The sequence below is a fragment of the Leptonotus elevatus genome, chromosome 1 (genome assembly GCF_054856555.1).
Source record: "Leptonotus elevatus isolate MCC_2025b chromosome 1, RoL_Lele_1.0, whole genome shotgun sequence".
NCBI lineage: Eukaryota > Metazoa > Chordata > Actinopteri > Syngnathiformes > Syngnathidae > Leptonotus > Leptonotus elevatus.
In genome coordinates, this window is record NC_141239.1 from 50,829,323 (window position 1) to 50,851,871 (window position 22,549).

General features: G+C 40.1%; 2 protein-coding genes across 4 annotated transcripts; one reads left to right on the top strand and one right to left on the bottom strand.

Annotated features, from left to right (window-relative positions):
* Positions 1-3,744: 3,744 nt before the first annotated feature.
* LOC147184316 (uncharacterized) lies at positions 3,745-6,433 on the top strand. The gene is made up of 6 exons (XM_086083689.1): positions 3,745-3,772; positions 3,879-4,103; positions 4,187-4,350; positions 5,432-5,542; positions 5,608-5,773; positions 5,851-6,433. The coding sequence occupies exons 1-6, from the start codon at positions 3,745-3,747 to the stop codon at positions 5,991-5,993; spliced, it is 837 nt and encodes a 278-aa protein (XP_085939815.1). The 3' UTR covers positions 5,994-6,433.
* On the bottom strand, positions 6,046-21,356 carry engl (endoglin, like). Of its 3 annotated transcripts, none has more exons than XR_015095613.1 (17): positions 21,025-21,356; positions 19,699-19,803; positions 19,443-19,612; positions 18,232-18,375; positions 17,962-18,136; positions 14,940-15,111; positions 14,691-14,835; positions 14,184-14,376; positions 13,714-13,883; positions 12,313-12,468; positions 10,382-10,465; positions 10,020-10,241; positions 9,411-9,932; positions 8,464-8,615; positions 8,299-8,400; positions 6,895-6,976; positions 6,046-6,629 (listed from the first exon to the last, which is right to left on the bottom strand). XR_015095613.1 is itself a non-coding variant. In XM_086081101.1 (17 exons), the coding sequence occupies exons 2-16, from the start codon at positions 19,766-19,768 to the stop codon at positions 6,897-6,899; spliced, it is 2,553 nt and encodes an 850-aa protein (XP_085937227.1). In that variant the 5' UTR covers positions 19,769-19,803; positions 21,178-21,356; the 3' UTR covers positions 6,046-6,629; positions 6,895-6,896. The 3 variants fall into 3 exon arrangements, 2 of the variants coding, with proteins under 2 accessions (XP_085937227.1, XP_085937217.1); XM_086081101.1 differs by having other exon boundaries at positions 8,468-8,615; positions 21,178-21,356; XM_086081091.1 differs by having other exon boundaries at positions 8,468-8,615.
* Between the last annotated feature and the right edge of the window lie 1,193 nt (positions 21,357-22,549).

A 22,549-nucleotide genomic window follows, 5' to 3' on the forward strand; every position in this document is an offset into this window, starting at 1 on the left:
GTGGCTATAATGTGCATGTTTCTTGCTATGTGGTATTTGAAAAACTGTAAAATGATGTCATCTGCTTCTGCAAAAGCAAGAGAAAATGTATCGGCAATAGATTGTTTTTGTTTCCTGCGCAGTGGGAGGCACGCGTCGTGTGTGTGACCGTGTGATATCGAGAGCTGGTACACCCTGACGTTCCCATGGCTCTAAATATACTACATGCTGTTTACACATCCTGTTTCACCATCACAGTTGTTCATCTTTCAACTTAATAAAATATGTCGTACTGAAAAATATTGTCAAAATATCAATAATTCTCTATTCTGCCATATATTGCCTTTAAATAAATTGTAATCACAAGGAGAGGTGAAAGAAAACCGAGAAGTTGTGAGAACTGTAGTGCGCTGGTGTTCAAGAAATAAAGAAGCTGGTGGCTGTGGGAAAGCGGCATCACACTTTTTGACACCAGTCCTACAACTGAAACCACAGAGAGCCCTGCCAGCATTTTCACGATTTTATTTATTTGTATATATTTATTTTATATCATTTTGGTCTTTATAGCTTTCAGCTAACAAAACCCACTGGCTCAGTGGTCAGAAACTGAAATGTAGAAAAGAAAAATAAATAAAACAATGATGCAATTTTAATATAGACACATGCAAACTATGCATAAAACAAAGACAATTACATCTTCAGTCCATTAGGTTAATGTTAATGCTAAATATAATCTAAGCGGTGCTATAACCTTTTAAGTAACGGATTGAACACAAACGATACAGCAACACTATATATTCTTTATCCTCTGCGAAGAACGACACATATTAGTGCTGTATTGATGAGAGAAGTTGAGACAACTCAATGAACAATGAAGCCATCTGTGACCCAAAAATATTGAATAATGTTATGCCATTACTGTATGTTTTTATAAAGTACAATATTGTGGAGAGGTAATTTTTCTAATTAAAATACACTTTTTTTTGTTATTTTGTGGAAGACTGGGTTTATTTATTTATTTACTTATTTATTTATTTATTTATTTATTTATTCATTCATTCATTCATTCATTCACTCGTGGGAACAAGGTCATTTGAGATGCATGATTGAGTTATGAGCATCATTATGGAATGAATTACATTTGTATCTCAAGGCACCACTTCAATTAAAAAAAAAAACACTTTCGTGAAAATGTAGACCTATTTGTAGTGCTTCTTCTTTCTGGATTTATGGTATGTTTCAAACCTCCCTTCAGCCTCCAGAGATGAGCCGGTCTTCTTATTTCTTTTTTTACTAAAAGAAAGAAAGAAAGAAAGAAAGAATTAATGAATTAATGAATTAATGAATTAATGAATTAATGAATTAATGAATTAATGAATTAATGAATAAATGAATAAATGAATAAATGAATAAATGAATGAATAAATAAATAAATAAATATCCAGGACAAAATGATGGTAACTTAAGATGTCATTGCACAACCTTTTGAGGCCATCACTGCAATCAAAGCCGTTTTTGTGACTTTTACTGAAACTTCTGCACCTCTCAGCTGGTATGTTGGCCCACTCCATTGTTGGTATATTTTTGCCTTAGAATTATTGATATGCGCTGTTTGTGCTTTTGTTTTGTTTCTGGTTTGTCTCTTACCTTAGCTGGTATTGTTAGTTTTCATTACCATTGCTGGTATGAGCTTTCGATGTCATGTTAGTTAATTAACACATTGTTTTAGTTCTGTTTGTAGACACACCTGTTTGTGTGTCAGTGTTCATGGAAACCGCTGTTGGTTACTGCAAGCTTGCAGGAAAGTAGCTCAATTTGTTTTCAAAGTTTGATATGAATGAGATTGGGGGTGTTACTTAAGTTTAAAATTTTCTTCCTCCCACTCCTTTTCAGGCTAGGTTTACTGTATTTAAGTATTGTCTGGAGAAATTGATAAATTGTCGATTATGATTGCTGTCTGAAATAAATAAACAATGAATGAATGAATGAACCCCTCGCGAGCAAGGAGGATTTAGATCAAATACTGGGTTGCACATTACAATTATATCATTATTTTTTATACAATAAACATACATACAATTTGGTTGAACACCTCACAGAAAAACATCTCATACACATTGCAAGTTTCATACGTTTTACCCAATTCACATAAATTAACTACTGTTAAGATAAACCTTCATTCAGTAAGACAGAACATAAATATTGCAACATAGGCCTGTTTCTTTCTCATTTCCATCCTCTCCAAGTTTCGGATTCTTAGAAAGACAGTTTGCCACAACCACGAGGAGAACACAAGAATTGAACCCCCCCTCTCTCCGTGCGCCTTGAACCCACCAAAGCCACCAGCCCGTCTCGCTTCCCTGCACTCCTCTCGTCTGCTCCCCCAAACAGCCCCTCGGAGAGACTCACAAGCCCCCCGCCACACCAACCACAGGGCTGAGACGCGCCTCTCTCCATGCACATCAAGGCAGGTGAGCTCTTGCTCACACAAGATGTGTACACAAATGTGAGAAAGGCAGTTCACCGTCCTGAATGATTTGATTTCAATCTGGGGGTAGAAACTTTTCTCTTGACAAGATTGAATGAACTCATAGTTAATAAGTTGAAGTGATTTCATTTCTCTAAATGGTTGACTATACTGTATCATCTTCATGTAAGTTAGTGTATCTTGTAGAACAAGCCTATTTTTTTTACTGTCTAATTGTATTTATATTTATTTTACATTATTATTATATTCCGTTTTATTTTGATTTGCAAGCTTAGATCAAGTCAGTATTGTTGGTCCACGATATGTGCTTCTATGTTGCAAATTAGTAAGTAAGAACAATAGATGGAGCCAAGTTTTTAATTATTATTATTATTTCGCTTTAATACCAAATGTTGGTGCACTTTACTAAAGCTCTAATTGATAGTAGAGTTTGCAAGACAGATGTTTTTTTTTAATTAACATTGTGCTGCCATTGCGTATGTTCTATATTTCCTCAGGCAGATGTTCCATAAGAATGTCAGGCTGTGAGTCAGTTAAAATAAAGAAACCCCCTTCATCTGTGTGTCGGTTGATGATCGTATAGTATTCAATTTGATCTTGGGATGTTCAACCCGCACCATAAGTAACTCAACCCCATCGACTTTATTAGAACATCTTAACTCACAACTGATCAAATCGACGTCCCATATTTCGTATTTGCTCATCAAAATGTTATATTTTTGGTTGTTGTTTGGTACACGGATGCGTCTCACAATGCTCCGTCACATTTCAAAATGCATTCAAACGTTGGCGTGTCATCAGCAGATGTGCGTTTGGGAGGAGAAAAGAGGACGTAACTGACAACGCTAGAATTTCACGCCACATTCGTCTGTGTGCATTTCAGAGGTAAGGAGATCACTTTAAGGCGGAGGAATTTGTTTGTAATTTTTATTTGTTTTTAAATCTTCATAAATGTCTTGAGGTTATCATTGAATAAAGGTCAAATCAGTGATTTGTGGCTTAGGCCACGCTTTGTGGAGTATTACAAATATCCAAAATACGCTGACACAATACTTATTCTTACATCTAATACAAAAGTTACATCAGTTAAAGCTTGCTTTCAGATAGATTCAAAACATGTTCAGACTCACATTGTAAGATAAACTTTTTAAACATACATTACAAGATGTGTTGGTCATTTATGATCAAATGTGCTTGATGTTTTTTCGAAAGTAAAATATCCAAATAGCTATTAAAGTAGTTCAGCAGCAGTTTTGACAATGAGATAACAGCCCACAATGGGGATCTCCTCCAAGAAGACGTTTGGCAGGCGGTGGGTTTGGTTGGAAACCTCAACGTTTGGCATCTCAAACGAACCCGCTGCAGCAGGTGTTTAACGATGATTGTGTGAAGTTTTGTCTGACTTCTGCAGCTTGTGTCATGCCGCGGTCGTTTCTGGTGAGGAGTAAAAAAGTTCACCCCCCTGGTCCATCCAAGGACTTCATTAGACAGCAGGGTACATCTCACATTGATCAAAGTCAGCCCGTGGACCAATTTGGGAAGGACACTGAAGATGATGTGCAGCCCGTTTTCCCGAAGGAGGAGGGAACATCTTTGCAGCGGCAGAGCTATCTTGCGAGAGATCACTCTGCATCTGGTTAGTTGCATCACAGGAGATAGAAATGTATAGAGCAATCAGAAATATCAATTGCAAGACATATCGACTGTTTTGTCTTCCAGCAAACTCCGCTGCCAATAATTGTAATGCAGTGTCGGACTCTGCAGACAGACAGCAGACAACTGACCGCGAGCGACAACTCGAGAGTCTGGTCTTCATGTTACTCCACCGCACATCACATCCAGATCTCAGATCGCCATTCAGCCAGTGTCCTCTCTGTGAAAAGGTATTTTGCCTTCTAAGTATGCACGATTTCATTTCATGTTGGATAAGAAAGCAGAGATGAGAGGAGAAAAAAAAAGCACTGCACAGCTAAATGTTAAATTCAAAGTACCTTGAGTGGTAAAGCGGTGATTCTAATTAAAAACCTCACATCTTTTTTTCAATACTTTGGTGACCATACTGTGCTTACATTAGTGGACCACTTAAATGATTAACTCTTTAAAAATGTCATTGTGACATTATCATCATAACATTTGAGTCAGCTCTTGTGCTGAATCTTATTAGGCAACACCAGGTAGCCAGAAATTCCCTCACAAATGGTGGGAAATTGTGATTTTCTAGGCATGTTGTGGTTTTCAAACGTTTTATACCAATACCTAAAAAAAATACTATACCTCTCCAAATACCTCCATCATGGCCGACATTAAATTATAGCAAGCTATTAAGTCAAAGTCTTTAAGACCAAGATGAAAGAAGAGACTCTAATCTTTATTTTGGTAGGTTCCATGTTTTTATAGCAATAGAACACAATATTTTGTGGGCCTTGCAAAATCAGTCAAAATCCAGTAAAACGGTGAAGGGGATTGCTTCAGCGAAAATGGCTGGGAGTGAATGAGTTGAATAAATTAAAATGATTCGATTGCAAAAAAACGGTCATTTATAGTAACATTTTAAGAATGTCATTATTCTATGAAAAAAATAGTGCAGTAAAATGTACATGAAAAGTAAAAATGTTTGGTTACAGTCGATTAAAAAAAAGGTGTAAACAGGTTTACATAGCTAAACGTTTGATTATTTAATTGCAGTTCTAAATTTTGTAAATGTGGTTTGTATTTAATTATGTGATACGTGTGTGTACCACTAGAGGGAGTCCTCCTGTATATCATTTGAAAATGTGATACCTTGTAAAAATTACTGTTGATAATGAAATCGTGGGAAATAAATTGATCAGTATCTTCACACTCATAAATCTACTTAAAAAAATATATTTCACAAAAGTGTATGAAACTGGTAGCTCTTCACATTAATCAGTACCAAAGTAGCTCTCATCTTCAAAAAAAGTTGGTGACTTGTTTTTCTCTCAGTCTCTTCCAGAAGTCGATCTGCAGGCTCCTGTCAATAGCACCTTTCCTGTTTCTTTGATGAGGTCCCCAGACTTGAGTTTCACAGCAATTGGGAGCTATGGCAGAGCAAAGGTACTGTAATATACAGAGAACTCGTTTCACGCAGTCATATCTGACATGTCCTCGTCCCAAAACAGGCACGGAACTTTGGCTGCAAGGTGTGTGGAAAAAATTTCAAGCGCTCTTCTACGCTGTCCACACATCTGCTCATCCATTCAGACACGCGGCCTTACCCGTGCCAGTACTGTGGCAAAAGGTTCCACCAAAAGTCGGACATGAAGAAACACACATTCATACACACAGGTGAGGCGCAGGAACAAATAAGTGTAGTCGTGTCGGATATCGGGTTAAGCGTGTCCCTCCCTCTTGCCTGCACTCAGGTGAGAAACCACACGTGTGCAAGGTGTGCGGTCGAGGATTCAGTCAAAGCTCCAACCTCATCACCCACAGTCGGAAACACGACAGCCACCGACCGTTCAGCTGCCACCAACAGGCCCCCTGTGGCTCTGCAAGCATATACTGACCACATCGAAAATGTGCCACGTGACATTGTGCACAATCAACACGGGGAACAATTAAAAAGCAGATCGATTATAGTTTTATTTTTGTAAAAATGACACATTCGTTCTTTTGGTTTGTGTTTTGTTTTTCGTGAAAGCTTTATGTATTGTACATTGGCATAATAAGAATAACTTAATGATTTAAAAACACAATTAGGAAACATTCAGCAAAACTATTGGCTTCCCATTCCCCCCCCCCAGAATGTGTCATTATGTAATTTCATAAAAACAGGATGCTCTTATAATGAAAGCACTGTACGTTAGTTATGTATCACATCAACCGTGACGAGACAGAGATATTGTCTTTTAGCTATAGCTGATATTCACCGCTTCAACACAGATAATGACGAATGGTGGTGTAGGCCACTTCAAATTTGGCCTTCAGTTCATTTTCTGAGGATGTAAATACATAATCCTTTTCCACTTTTAAATAGCCAGCGGCAGTGAAAACTTTGTTTCTGGATTTGCACAATGTCGTAATGAGCAGGAGGGATCGTAGACATGGTTGTGCCTTGCAGCGATGACTGTTCGGGGTATTGCACAAGAGTTTGTCTGAACTCCTTTCAGCCCGCCACCTCTTCAGTTGGTTGGCGGAAATCCTGAGAAAGACATTAAACATCAGAAACGGTCTTGTTTTGAACGCTTTGCAGGTGCTCACCAATGGTGACACATTTTCTGTAACTGTAGATGCCAACGTTTTGACATCATCATTTTGTCCCATTTACTAAATGGAATTTACACAGGTGCATCCGTTGCAAGATAACACCAAAACTGACATTAATCATTCTGGACTGAATAAAGGGACCCACAGTATTGCATATGAGCAAGATGCAGCTGCCCCTTGTGTAAAGCCAATTATCTCACCTTTAAACTGAGCTGGTCAACTCATCGGACAGAGAAGGTGGACCCAACGTGTTGTGACCTCCAGGTGTCTGGTCACGTGAAGCTTACAAAAATACATATATGGTGAATACATGCATTTGCTGGAAAACTACATTTTATATATACAGTATATACAGTAAATATTTCATTTAAACCCAACGTGTCAGCACGTTTTTTTAAATACTTTGTCCTATCTTCACTACCAAAAATGTATTTACACATTTTTTATGTTTTTTCTTTTTTATGCAAGCGCATACAGACTTTGATGCAGCTTCTGACATGAAGGGGTGGCTTAAAGCAATGGTAGTTATTATAAAAAATGGCCAGCAAGTGGCAGCAGAGTACAAGAGATCAGCCAGGGCTATGTTGGAGAAAAGCTCTTTTTTAAGTGTTCTTACCAGGAATGTAAATATAATAATAATAATAATTCTTATGAAACTTAGCTATATTCTAATGCTAATTGCTGCAAAATGGAAACAGATACAAATATACTTTTTTCCCCTGATGAAATAAGAGACTTTATCTATCTTTTGGTAGGTTTCATGTTTTTATAGCAATAGAACACAATATTCTGTGGGAATTGCAAAAGCAGTCAAAATCTAGTGATACAGCCGGGAGTGAAGGGTGTTGCTTCAGTGAAAATGGGATATATACTGGTATATTTTTAGTTGACAACACAATAGCTTTGAGTGGCACTGTCAGAAATGTGTAAATTCAACAGTACGGAATTTGCTGTTTCTAATGTTTTGCTCTTGCTCTTTTCATAGGGAGATTTTTTTTTGTACATACAAACGATTTGAAAAACAAATCACTTCATGTCGTTTTTGTTAAAACTGTCAGTATCACATGGCAGTAGTTCTTGAGGAAAATTATCTGTCAGAAAGAAAAAAAATCAGCCCTCCTAGGCCCCAGCTTGTACTTTTATTTTTTAGGAAACCACCGCGCCCAAAGAAAAACAACCAATCAGAAAAATGTGATGTAACTGACAAGGTATCAATCATTCTTGTGCACTTGCAGTCATATTGTACTCACAGCGGCCTCATGTTGTTACGCTATTAGCTGTTATGCTGGCGGAATATCTACATTTAGTTAGCAATACAGGTTAAAAAGAAGGAATTGGATGGATTCCAAGACAAAACAAAGCAATGAGCGCTGCCTTTCAGGAGGATTAAGAACCGACTCAAGAATGAGCAAGATTTCTGTTTGACAGGTAAGTTACTTGTCTCTTTTTGATTTTTAATTGTGTGTTCAATTCTCCCTTTGAAACTGTATAGGCCCTATATAGTATAGGGAGCCTGTCAGCAATATGAAAAAGAACTTCTGCCTGCCGCTCTACTCTAATTACACATTACATAACATACATTTTGGTTACGCTGATCGTATTACCTGTGTAAGTGTAGATGTACCCCAGTCCCCCCATCAAACTGACACCCATTACAAAGGCTGCCAAGGCGATTCCTATCATTGGTCCTGTCTGCATTGAAGAACCTGCCGATACTGGAGGTTAGGTTTATAAATAATTGCAAAGTAGAAAAACGATGAAATACTCACTCACTTCTTTGCTGTGATGAGGCAGGAATGGCCACAGGAGAGACACTCAGTCTCTTGGTTCGTAGGACTGTGGTGGGCTTCAGTGCTTTAGCTGCTAGTGAGTTAACGGGTTGAGTGACCACCATGGGACGGGACAGATTTCTAATCTCACACTAGAGTTTGGGAGAAAAGAAGAAATTCTCATTCATAATTTACAAGTTTTAGAACAACGGTGATGATTTTATTTCTATATATGCATATGTGTATATATATATATATATATATATATATATATATATATTTATAAATATATATTAGGGGTGTTAGAAAAAAATCGATTCGGCAATATTACAGCGCGCAATTCTTGAATCGATTCGATATGCGGCCGAATAGATTTTTAAACATCAATTTTTGGGGGAATATTCAACAAAACATCTTACTTAGGGTTAGGATTCACACATTAAGCATGGAAGAATGTTATATTAATGGAATATTAAGCCTTAATATTTTATTTCAGTGCTGTTCAAACATGAAACAGACTGCAACCTGTTTGTTAAATGCAGTGGCTCGGTTATAAGCCCGAATTTTCAGATAAATACATTTTCATACAAATCGTACAGTGGACATGTACAAGTTTACTGATTAATATTTCCTAAATTTGAGTAAAAAAATTAATAAAAATCGCAATAATCAATTTATAGATTCGTATCGGGATTAATCGGTATCGAATCGAATCGTGACACAAATTGAATCGCCAGGTACTAGGCAATTAACACCCCTAAAAAAAAATATATATATATATATATATAGACATGAAATTTTTGTCTTTCAAGAATTCTTCCTTGTGCCTACCAACACATTTTCTTAATATATGTTATGTTGCTGTGTTTGCTCGATATTCCAGCTGTGATCTTTTCTAATGATTGAGATGAAGTATGATTTTGTGCAATATCTTTCTTGTTCTGTACCTGCTGTCCAAGAGTCCTGGACACAAGCGGAGGGACACGTTTCCCATGCGGACATTCTTTCTTGACTCTTTTCTTTGTGGCTTCCCTTGTTGTCTTGTCAGAGACGCAGAGGTGAAGGCTACAGTGGAGAAACTGCATGGAGGCATTGTAAACTGGTCGTAGGATGAAACTAAATCGTAATGGCCTTATAACTGTTCCCTTCCGCGAGGGTTCTCCTCTCCATTTTCTTCTGGACTTGGCGTGGAAGGAGACACCTTCATCATCATCATCATCATCATCATCATGGATCTTCTTGGACCCTTTTTTATCTTCAGAAATGTCTTCCTGTTCCTCCTCATCATCTTCCTCATCAGCATCTTCTGTTTCCTCCTCAACTTTTGCATGCACTAAGGTAAGCGAGGGGTCTGCAGGACAGTTGTTGCTTATGACAGTCCAGAACGGAGAGCTTTTGGGATCTGACACAGGAGAAACAACACATGACTTCACTTCAGCCACGGAGATGAGAGGCCCCTTGGCAGAAATCTGCGGTAGGGAAAAATAGTTTAAAAGAGTCATGTGTTAAAAGTTTATTCTACAATATTCCTTAGAAAAGGGAAATTAAATAGGCACCTCGACATAAACACGCTGGTCAGCAGCGATCACGCAGGGTCCGATGCGTCGCTGCTTGTAGCTCTCAGTGACGAAAAGCTTCAGAAGAAGCAAAGGTCCGGATTTGAGTCTAGGTGTGGAAAAGTGGAACGGTCCAGGATCAGGCAAGGGAACCTGAGAAGTAGTGACATCATCAGGACCTAGTTGAGGCCTTCTGCCGGCCACGTCGTCCAAACAGCTGAACTAGGAAAAGAGAATGAGAGAGGAAAGTTATTGATACTGGCACCACAATGGTTTGTCCATTTTTTTATACTGTAACATTAAACTATACATAAACATGAACTAACACTGTACATAGACATATAAACACACAGCTGTCTTACATGTATTCCAAGCGAACTTCTGGATATCCAATAAGTCTCATTGTGTGGCAACATGGTATGAGGCTGGTCTTTCCATAACAGCACCTAACCAAGAGATGAGAGAAATAAGCTGCATGCATGCCATCACAACATATTGCTACAAATATGGCAGAAATAAAAAGGCGACACTCCCCTATTCAAACGCCACTTATTTTTTTTTACTTATAAAACAAAACAAGGTAAAACATTTAAAAACGTTTTCTACTATTAATGTGACATGTAAACATCTAAATAAATAAATACATGTTTAACTCATTCACTGCCATTGACGGCTATAGACGTCCAAAATATATTTAAACCATTTCTCATAGTTTAATTGTATTCCCACTTTTGTTAACAAGAGTATGAAAACCTAAAGAAAAAAAAATATTGTACATTTTAAACAGATATAAAATTTTTGATTAATCGTGAGTTAACTATTGAAGTCATGTGATTAATTACAATTAAAAAAAATAACCGCCTGATGCGATTCCAAAAAATATTATTAAAAATTAGGGGCGTCAGGTGATTACATTTTTTGATCGTAATTAATTGCATGACTTCACTAGTTAACCCACGATTAATCACAAATGTTATATCTGTTCTAAATGTACAATAAAAAAATCTAGGTTTTCATACTCTTGTAAACAAAAATGTTAAACTAATATAAATAGATCAAATGAATTTTTGACGTCTATAGCCGTCAATGGCAGTGAATGAGTTGAAGACGGGCGGCACGGTAGATGACTGGTTAGCACGTCCGCCTCCCAGTGCAGAGGACGTGAGTTCGAGTCTGGGCTTTGGCCTTCCTGGGTGGAGTTTGCATGTTCTACCCGTGCTTGCGTGGGTTTTCTCCGGGTGCTCCGGTCTCCTCCCACATTCCAAAGACATGCATGGCAGGTTAATTGAACACTCCAAATTGTACAAATTGAGTGTGGATGGTTGTTTGTCTCTGTGTGCCCTGCGATTGGCTGGCGACCAGTTCATGGTGTACCCCGCCTACAGCCCGAAGCCAGCTGGGATAGGCTACAGCACCTCCCGCGACCCTTGTGAGGACAAGCGGTTAAGAAAATGGATGGATGTTTAAAGACAGAAATTAAAAATAAACATCTGCCTTCAACATTGATGGAAAGACTGGTCAGAGATGCTGTTGCAACTCAAGCATGTTGGCGGCAGCATCACGCTTGACTCAGCAAAATTCTATCAGAACCACAGCTGAACTTTAGGGACTTTTTAAATGGTGTCAGGTGTGTGCTGATTGTGCTCGACACATGAGCTTGTACAGGATTGGTTCATTCTCAACCACATGTCACGTGCTCAGTTATAAGTGGGTGCACACTTGTGCAACAATCTCAGTTTAAAAAGATTAGAAAAAATGAATGACGTTATACAGGTTATATGTCTCACTGAGGGTAGAGAAAAGGTTTTGAAATGATTCACAGTCTAATTTTGATTTAATTTTTTCAGAAAAACTGGCTTTTGAACAGGGATGTGTAGACTTTTTAGTATATCCACTGCATGTATTATATTCTTTGTACAGTCTCCACTTTTAAGTTGCTGTTCTGGTCAACATAACCTATGGTCACAATTTCCACTTGATAGGCTACAAGTATTTTGTTAATCACATTGTGGTAAATGACTGTATGAGATTGGTTAGCCAAGTCTGTTGTGGAAATACTCCATTACATATTTTTTTCATAATTTGGGCCTGAAAAGCAAATCAGGCTCCTTTTGTGCTGGGCCCAGCAACACTGTATTGATGAAATGTATAAAGCAAACTGTATGTGGTCCTGAGGATCATCTAAATTGCCCTTCATTATTGTACGGTGTATTATGCATTGGGTGTAATTTATTAGACAACAAACTGCAAGAACTTCATCCATGAGCTAGTCTGGCTGTTTTGGGGCCCTCACCATGTTTTTGTACTGCACCCCTTTAGTATGTCCCAGGAGCTGTCCCTCAGTCCCACAGGAGATGACTGGAAACACCAACAGGAAATGACTCCCATTGGACTGAGCCTGGCATGTTGGGTCCCGCAACGTTACAGCGGAAACAGGCACAGACAGACTCTGAAAGAAATATAGATGTGACATGCTTTGGAATTCTGTACTCAAGAAGCCTGTGAATAAATCTGTACAATCCATCTAACAACGTTGCAAACAAATTATTTTACTTATAAAGATGTAGGTTGTAGCGTTCTAGTCAAGACCACACCAACCGAGACAAGACCAAGACTTTATCTTTCAAAGAAAAAACAAAATGGGGCCCAACACAGAGGATTGTGCACCAGACGGACGATTGTGGCCCTCCACGGCTCAGCGGCCTTGTTGAGTAAACATGTATCAACACAGCCTTGATACCATTAAAGGGGAAGTCAACACTAACATGGATTAAAATGAGTGGATTTTGCGTCTTAATTCATTTTACACAAATGCAATATTAATCTGAGTGCTATGTTTAGACAAGTGGGGCCACATTGAACATATTTATTATAGTAAAAAATAAAAATGGTGTTGGCTTCCTCTTTCAGTAAATTGCCTTTTAAAGTATTTTCTCTTCATTTGTGACATTTTCAAGTACTGTCATTGAACCACATTTCAGTATTTTAAGGAAAACGTAATAAATAAATAAATACTATACAATAAAGAAATTATGGGTTATTTTTCTGTATTCAAATAAAAATGAGTTGTTTTGACTGAACTGATGTTGTTTTTCTGCACTGTACAAAAAGGAAAAACTCAAGATGTTCACAGAGTTTCTGATTAATAACAAGTTGTTTTATCATGAAAAATAGAAATGACCTAAAATAAAATGAAAATTTTAAAGATTGTATACAATTGATATAAGGACTCCTGTTCTCTTTATATTAATTGTTAAAGCAGGGGACGCTAGCCATGACAGGAAAAATATTTATCCAGGGACCCCCACTTAATCATAAAACCAACTAAACATACTGTAACCATACTATTAATCCAAATGTAATAGGATTTATACTTATTTTTTTTACATTTCAACCTAAATATTCATATTCTCTCATTTAGTATATTATAATATTTAGTATGTAGAAATTCTGCATGCCAAGTGAATTAGGAAGAGACTAGATTTACATGATAGATGTTTTCAGAGTTTTTAATTGCCCCAGAGCTAGGGCAAGGTACCTGTAATTGGTTGATCATGTTTGTTTTATTGACATACGGGTCCCCATATATGTTGGTACGTACTAAAAAAACAACAACAATTTTTTACAAATTATTTAGGCAGAACCCTAAACTACAGTAGACAGCATCCAGTTTGAGAAGGTTTGGGTTAAAGACCTGCAGGGTGTGTTGGTCCACTGCCACACTGAGGCGTCCATCTTCACACTGCACTGTGAAACTGTCTCCGCCTCCTCCTGCTCTACCTCCACCGTTGAGCCATTCTCTCAGGCGCCGCTCCTTAGCCCACTTAGGCCTCTTGGCAATGGCCCTCATCGCTACAACCACATCTAAAATAGAAATATTTGCAGCTGTTCATTGGATAATTTAAATTTGTCAAAAGTATGGGAACATATTATGATTTGGAATTGATTCTACAATTTCTAACAAAAAAATGTATTTGGACATTTTCTAAGACAATAATGAAAGTATTTAATTAATTGATATTGTGAAAGAGTGTTTCAAGGACCATAATTATAACATATTTTTTCACACAGTTTGGCAAAACCAAAACATAAATGGATGATAACGTCAAATAACATACAATAAATGGTAACGGGACACACATTCATACACACATGGATCCTGACCTGCCTTGGTCCCAGCCAGCTGCATTACAAAGCGATTAGCCTGGTCAGCCTCAGTATAAGAGGTCACATTTTTGTAGCCGTTGTCACTGGCCCACACAAGCAGGTCCGGTATGGTGGACAGGTCGGGGATGAGTGTGGTAGTCAGAATCAGTTCAGGCTCGGGAGGGAATGGAGGTGAAACACTGTTTGAGGACTGCACAAAAGACACATATGAACAAAAACAGTGAGAAGTTACAAAAGCACTAATCGTGACTCATAGGATGTCATCCAAAAGTAGATTCGATTTGATTCGATTCCATGAGCACATGAACATTTACAATGTATATCGGTAGTACTTTTTAAAGTTTTACCATGTCAAAATGACTGTTGTGTAAGAGAACAGCACAATATTCAATTTCACACGTTAGTTAAAAAAAAAAAGCTTATTTGTTTTTGATCAGTATTCTTAAATGACATTCCATAACTTGGAATATAAACATAAAAAAAACAAAACCTGTGTCCCCTTACATGAACAAAGATATGACCCTGGACGTTGTGAGCAACAATGGCCCAGTTGACTGGCACCGAACTGCTAAGAATCAGCACCACATTTTGTCTCGAAGAATTGTCCGACGGTGGCACAAGGGAGACAATTACCTCCACCTGCAGTGAGCTGGAGCAGACATCTTGAAATGTGTTTGGTGCCATCACACTGTACCTCCTCCTGTTTTATGAAATGGAAGAACATGATCGTTGCATTTGATGTGTAAGACCCACCCACAAAGTCCCGAGCCTGCTGAATGGAGTTTGATGACATGAACCTCTGGGTTGTTTACACTTGCTGCTGAATGGCCGCAGCCTTGTACTTCCTGTGGTTGCACGTCCGAGGTCATGTAGTTGTTGGAGAGGAACATGGATTTAAGATGGCAAACAGGAGGCTGAGTCAGATCTGCAACAGGGAGATAAAACGACAGTTACAAATGTAACTACAGTTCTATGAGTCCCTCCCGACCGCTTGGTGGTGGTGCTGAACAGCATGGAAAGCCGAATACCAGCAACGTCACGAGGACCTTCCGAAGGACCAAGGACCACATCCAGCGTTTGAGGAGAGGTGACATCCAAACTGTAAAATCTGAAGAACGGGCAAGGCGACGACCAGGAAATAGCAGGACAGACGTCCCCCAAAGGCGCGCCTGTCAGAACGGCCCAAGACACAGAGACACCCCTGGTAGAGTGACTGCGCACAGCAGGATGTTGGGGACGACCAGAGATCCGGCACAACTGCTGAATCACATCCCCGATCCAGTGAGAAAGTCGTTGCTTAGAGAGAGCAGCACCTTTTCTAGGCCATTGTAAGACACAAAGAGATGGGTGGAAACAAACCGTAGCATCAACGTTTAGGTGGGTCCCGGGAACGAAGACGAAGGGCCCCACTGAGGAAGGAGGCCATGAGTTTGTGGCAACACACAGGTTTTCCATCAACAGCAACATGCCGGGCCAAAATGGCTCCCACGTAAATCTTGAGCGCAGAAGGGGTACGCCCCTTATCCAAAACAGATTGAAGGAACTTTAAAACAGCAGGAATTGGGCACACTACGGGGTCCACCCCACAGCCAGCACACCACTCAGAGTGGGAGGGGCTCTGGCATTAAGGATTGTAAGCCTGACGGAGGACGAGCACACTGTCAGTATCGGGTCGTGACCCTCAGCGGCCAAACACACAGGCGGAGTCGACAGGTTTCGTGATGCCAAATCTGACCCTGCTGTTGTAACAGCAGATCGGTCAGAGGCCACGGGTCGGAGGAGCAGAGACTGCGGAGGAGAGGGAACCACGTCCGGGCTGGTCAAAAAAGTGCCAACAACATCATTGTGTGGTTCTCCAGAAGGACCCTCTGAGGGATCAGGTGAATGAAGGGGAGAGGCGGAAAGGCATACAGAAGGCACACCAGCCAAGGGTGTGCCAGTGCATCCTGGCCCAGGGGGCTGCTGTGCTCCCTCAGAGAAAACCAGAGGGGACAGTGAGTGGACTCCTCGGAGGCAAAGAGATCGACTGACGCCTTGCCGAAGCGACTTCAAAAGGCGTACGACGATGGGAGAGAGAATTTGCCACCTGGTTGAAATCGCCTGAGAGAAACACGGCAGGCCGAACGGGAGCAACTAGAACTGTCAGTGACGGCCCTGTAGGCAAAGCGGAGAAACCGCCTGTGATGAGGAGCAATAAGGACGTGGAAGTAGGCGTCCTTCAGATCGATGTGAGTGAACCACTCCCCTTGGGCAATAGTCCGCAACACATCGAACGTAGTTAACATGCGGAAGAGTAAAACTCTGATGTACCGGTTGAGGCCTCCCAGATCTAGGATATGGCGGAACCCGCCTGTTTTATGGGGGATGGGGGCAAGTAAGTAAGTAAGGGGAGTAGAATCCTCCTGGATGAGCCAAGGGATCTACTGCTTCAATAGCTAACTTGGCAAGGAGGTTCGCTAGTTCTTGATCAAGAGCCAGTGCCCTCGCCAGGTCGTCGATCACGGTCTCAATGACGGTCTCTCTGATCCGGTTAGAAAGAGAGGGCCAGCGTCGGAACTGAATCCTGTACCCATGGGTCAAGGTTGAGATCACCCAGGGGTCCGAAACAAGAGCAGGCCAGTAGTTGAGCTACTGTCAGGAGAAGTATCCGATGGCCGGCCCCACGGCCTTAATCCCTAGACCTCCAGGATCTAGGGGTCCCGGAGAGACGCGGTGTAGAGTGTGCAGCCTGGGGCTGACTGAGGGGCACGCGGGCATAGGGGCAGAAGCCCGCAATGGACCTCCGTGAGGGTTGATAAGCCCCGGAGCCCCCAGTAGGCCGAAAGTGCTGTACAGTTCGCGATCGAGGGGCGGCCGGGAGAGAAGTCTCCATAGAGTCTGGAGGAGCATAGGGCCTGGCAAGGCTGGGGAACATCCGTTCCAGCACATCTATCGCAGCCAAACTGAAAAGTTGTTCGGGAATGACAGGGAGGCTACGCAGTTCTCTCCGGGAAGCATCTACCAAGGGAGACTGAGCCAGCCAGACCTGACGGCGCGCCTGGATTAAAAACGACAAACACCGACCATGCTCCCTAGACAAGAGGACAAAGTTCCTCAAAGCCATTTTACAAAAGGACGAAGCCTCCTCCACATCGTCATCTTGCAAAGCTGCAGAGTGTGCAAGCAAGAGATGAACCAGAGAGTTGCCAAGGCGCGCTGCAACTGCCCCTGCATTATACGACTTAGTGAGCAGGTCGTCTGTCATGCGACAATGAGGGCATGAGGAAAACACACAGCACAATCGCAGCCCCGGTTGACACGATCACAATTCCCCAGCGACGGACAAGAGGAACGGCGGTATGAAAAGCAAGAGCAAATCAAACGAGTGAGAAGGTTTGAGAGACTTGTTTTCTGGGTTCTATGCCCTTTTATACACAGGGCATTTGTCGCTCTGAACTTTGGTTACGCATTCTTGTCTGTGCGTGCGCGAAGGGGTTTTCTGTGCTGTTCAGCACCGCCACCTGGTAGTCGGAAGGGACGAAATACAACCACAGGTATTAAAGATAATCATTAGCATGTCAATAGTGTTTTTCATGAATGTTAGCACAAGCTAGCAGGGCCACTTCATGCAGTTGTTTGGTTGTTCTAAATACAATTATCTTTGTAATGTGCATAGATTGATAGTGAACTTCAACTGGGAGTAGATTAAAGCCTCTTCCTGTTGAAATGTCTATGTCTCTGTCACCCACATCTCAAGGCGCCATTGTACGGTTTGAAGTCAAAGTCACTGGCTCACCCTCTCCTAGCCGGACATACACTCGGTTTCCATGGGTAACATGTGTCATCGAGGACAGGTTGCCGTGGTGTTTCAGAGCCCAGCGGTAAAGCGCACGCGAGCGGAATGGGAGCCAATGGAGTGGCCGGATGAGCAAACGGAGAGTCTGGGACTGTACACTGGAGTTTGAAGACACCTTAAAGATGAACAAAGTTATGTGAATGTTTCACAAAAAGACCGTATGAAATAAAAACAAACACAGGGTATGTGTTTGGAAAGAAAACAGCTGACCTTCACTAGCACAGGGAGGTCAGGGGGCAGCCTCTCAGCTTCCAGCCTCCAGCTGATTGGTTGCTCGGAGCTGAGTAGTAAGTGAACTTTTCTCAAAGTTGACTTGTTCAGGCTCAGTGACAAGGGCCTGAGTAATACTGTGACCTGTGTAAAAAATGGCCATGTTTTTTGGGCAACAAATCTAAAGACAATATACTACAATATCACAAAGTAGAGCACAGACCATCTTACAGGTGGAATTTAACTTATTCACTCTCGTTTGTGAACTGGAATCCAACCGTTTAGTGCCACCGACAAATATATTTATCAAGTACATTTTTCAAGCGGTAGACATGGAAGCTTGTTTGTGATGGCAGTGTTGCATCACTTTGGGTTTGAGATCAGCACAACTGTTGAGTTTAACATAAAGAGTAGCGGATGAATCTTGGCTTGTCATGTTGATTATGGGGGAGAAAGTACACGCCTGACACTATTAAAGTATGTTTATGTATAGTACGAATACGTGTTAAATACTACAAACAAACTTTTTCTGGTGGAAGAAGAGAGTGTAGTCTTTCTTTTAGTTAGTTTGGTGCTTATATTGTCACACAAAACGGGTCTTGAACGTTCGATTCCAAAAGAAAAAAAAGTAGTGCAGTCAAACTTACCCACAATGCACTTGGAAAAAACGTGATCATTAATGGTAAATAAACTGCTTTTTAGCGCTTCACAAAACCTCACATTCACCCATTCACACACACGTGGTCGACTGCTGACATGCAGGGCGCTGCCACGTCCACTGGGAGCAAACCTGGGTTCAGTGTCTTGCTCGAGGACACTTTGACATGGTCACCACGGGTGAAGATCGAACCTTCAACCTCACAGATGGGAGACGACCACTATACCACGCCGCCCCAAATTGACGGTGACTCGTTTAATACAGACCGCAATGCATGTGAGCAGGAAAAAAATGGCGGAAGCATAAAAATTATACATTAATTTTATACTACGGAAATAATGAATTTGCTTGAATTGAAAATATGTACAACGAATGAAATAAAAAACTGTTTTAAAACATTTTTATTCCCAATAAATAGTCGGAGATCCTAATGTGCCGGTGTGTCATGACAGGTACTTTCTGGTTTTATCAGGATTAAAAACACTTGCACTGCATCATTACTGCGATGCCATAGTGCCCCGGAACCAATGTACTATTGCTAAATACTAATTACCGTATTGTCAGGGCCGCTGGTGACTCTCCCCACCGCGATAACATGTGTCTCCTTGTCCCCACTCTCTCTGGCAGCGCAGCCTGGGCCAGCCTCAAACTTCTCCAGCAGAGCTTCAACTGGATGGTGCGCCCCCACTCGAGCCACAGAACATTGCCTTTCGTTACTGGCAGCTGCGGGGTAACCAACCGCATATCCATTAGAGGAGCTATTTAAATATTACCCGCATTCTATAAAGCAAAAAGTCGAGTCGTCGCACCTGTCTGTCTCCTCCAGAGAAGCAAGACGCAGAAAACAGTCCATCCCATTCCTGACAATGAATGCATCATTGAAGATTCAAAGTCATGGACCTGCCTGCATCATCCTATTGAACAGGAATATGAATGAATACACATCATAACCCAGCAGACATGCACTTTGTAACATTCTTTTTTATAGATTAATACACTTGCACTGCAACTATTTTTTAAATACTAATATATAGATACTTCATGAGATTCAAGCCAATACATGTATCTCAAATAAATATTGCAAAGAAAATATAATTAGCTCTACATATGATGTAAGTAAGTGCTTCTCCACTCCAGATTAATTCACTGCCATACTGTAAATTCATTTGAACTATTTCTATCAGTTTAACGTTTTTTTTTCTACTTTTGTTAACAAGATTAAGAAAACCTAGAAATGTTTTTTTATTGTGAATTTAGAATAGACAGAATTTTTTTTTTTATTAATCGTGAGTTAACTAGTGAAGTCATGTGATGAATTGCAATTTAAAAATGTTAATCACCTGACGCCCCTAATTTTTAATAATCTTTTATTCTTAACAAAAAAGATGAAAAAAAGAAAAAAGATTAAAAATTAGGGGCGTCAGGCAATTAATATTAGTAATTGTAATTAATCGCATGACTTCACTAGTTAACTCACGATTAATTAAAAATTTTATATCTCTTCGAAGTGTATAATTTTTTTTCATACTGTTGTTAACAAAAGTAAAAATTTTTTTTAAAAGAAATAGTTACAATTATTTTTTGACGTCTATAGCGGTCAATGGCAGTGAATGAGTTAATGTCTCACAGTCACTCCAATTTGAAAATCGTAAGAACCTTCAATAGACTACTCATTATATTGTGTGGTGAATGCACAGTAGGCTTAATGACAGTTGCCACAAAAATGACTCCTGATTTCAAACAAATGATAGCGGAGAGAAGAGGAGACAAGAGGGGATTTTGTTCTCAACGTCAACACTCATCTTTCAAGACCTTGGCTGTGATGGTCTTTCAGTTTCTCTCTCAAAATACTGAGATAAATTGGTGTAAAAAAGAAAAGAAAATGTTTACAAACTACACTATTATTTCAAAATAAAAACAGTTCAAAAGCATTCTTTGTGGCACTACTGAAGCTACACGATACAATAAACAAGATACAGCACCATAGGACAATCCTTAACAAGGATATTCCAATTTAGAACACATTCCCAGATCAATTCTAAAAGGATATCGCAGTGTGTTTGTTTTGTATCATATGTGAATTTAAACATTCCCGATATCCTCCTTTCTAGTAATGCCCGAAAAGCTGAACTCACCTGAGACGGAGCTTCTCCAGCTGCTGCTTCAATCGTTTTAGCCAAGACTGTGTCCACATCTCGATACATCCCCACCCACCCCACTCACTTCCTAAACACACAACCACGCACTCACACACACCCTCCAAATCCTGCACCAGCGAGAACACTCACCAGTGGGACGCTTCAATGCATCTTTGAAGCTGAGGTGCTACTTGTGGGAAATATCTGTGAGGGGACACTGCACAGTCGAGGAAGGGGGCGGGAAATTGCTTGTTGCTTAACTGGCAGCACACACAGGCACTGGCGTGCACAGGTAGACCCCTAGTGGTGCTCACACCCTTGCCCCTCTGCCCTCTATAAAAAAAAAAAAAAAGAAGAAAAAAAGGGCCCTTTGGAAAGTTCGTTAATTTTTTTTTATAAACACTATACTGAGAACAGGTAAATGTTGACGCAATCGTTTAGAAAAGCTGCATGATTGGTCGCGTGTGATTAGCCACCTAGTTTAAAATGCTATATGCTAATTCAATAATAGATAACGTGATAACCACCACATAGTAAGACTAATGGCGGTGAAAGGAAGCATGAAGCTATTATTAGCTAAATTATTAGCTATTATTTAGTACAAACCATAACTGTAAGTTACTTCTGTTCTACAAGTCTTGCAGTCATGTTGCCCTAATATGCTGTTATTAAAACTAGCTGTGGGGTATTATTATGTGTGTGTAATGTTTATTTAAAAACTTATATTAACATTTCCGAACAACCGGGCATTTCTGATACGTCCCCAATGCAAATACTTCCTTTATACGGTGAAAACAAACAGCAGATTGTAATGCTTTTTCCTGTGATTTATCATACAAACAACATCTCATCAGATTTCGTTCACCAAATTGACGGCCATCTTGACTTGTGACGTCATCTCGGAAATGTTAGTGAGGTATATTCCTTGTGCACAAAAGTGGGCCAGACTGTAGGCATGTTGCCTAATTGTGTTGTGGTGCAGTCATCATTATGCATGTATGTTGCGTGAACTTTACTGCATAAGAAAGCAATCAATTTTTGTTTTAATGCAATAATCCTTACTGATACTGGTTATGGCTGACGTTTTCAATTACCAATAATACCAAGAATGTTTTTGATGATAGCCACTGTAGAACCAGACTTATCAGGTACTTTGCTGACCCAACGATGGAAAATTCTTCATAAAATGGACCCAAGATAGACACATACAGTATTTGTAACATTCTTATTAGTTAATTTAGTGTCTGGATGATCCATTTGCCAATTTCTGAGAAGCCCTGACAACCAATATTCATTCGATGGTGAGCTCTGGAACCCGTGTCATTGTGACCCTTGTTGCAATTACATTAACAGCTGTGCGTTTGAATGTTTGTAATAGTAAAGTGAGCGTGACAAATTGCATTTCATTATCATTGTCTACAGTACTTTGAACACTTTTTATGTAAGAGCTAAGTAGGATTAACCAATTCATTTCTTTGTATATAATGCAAAGCATTTAAAAATCTTTTTTACATATACAGTA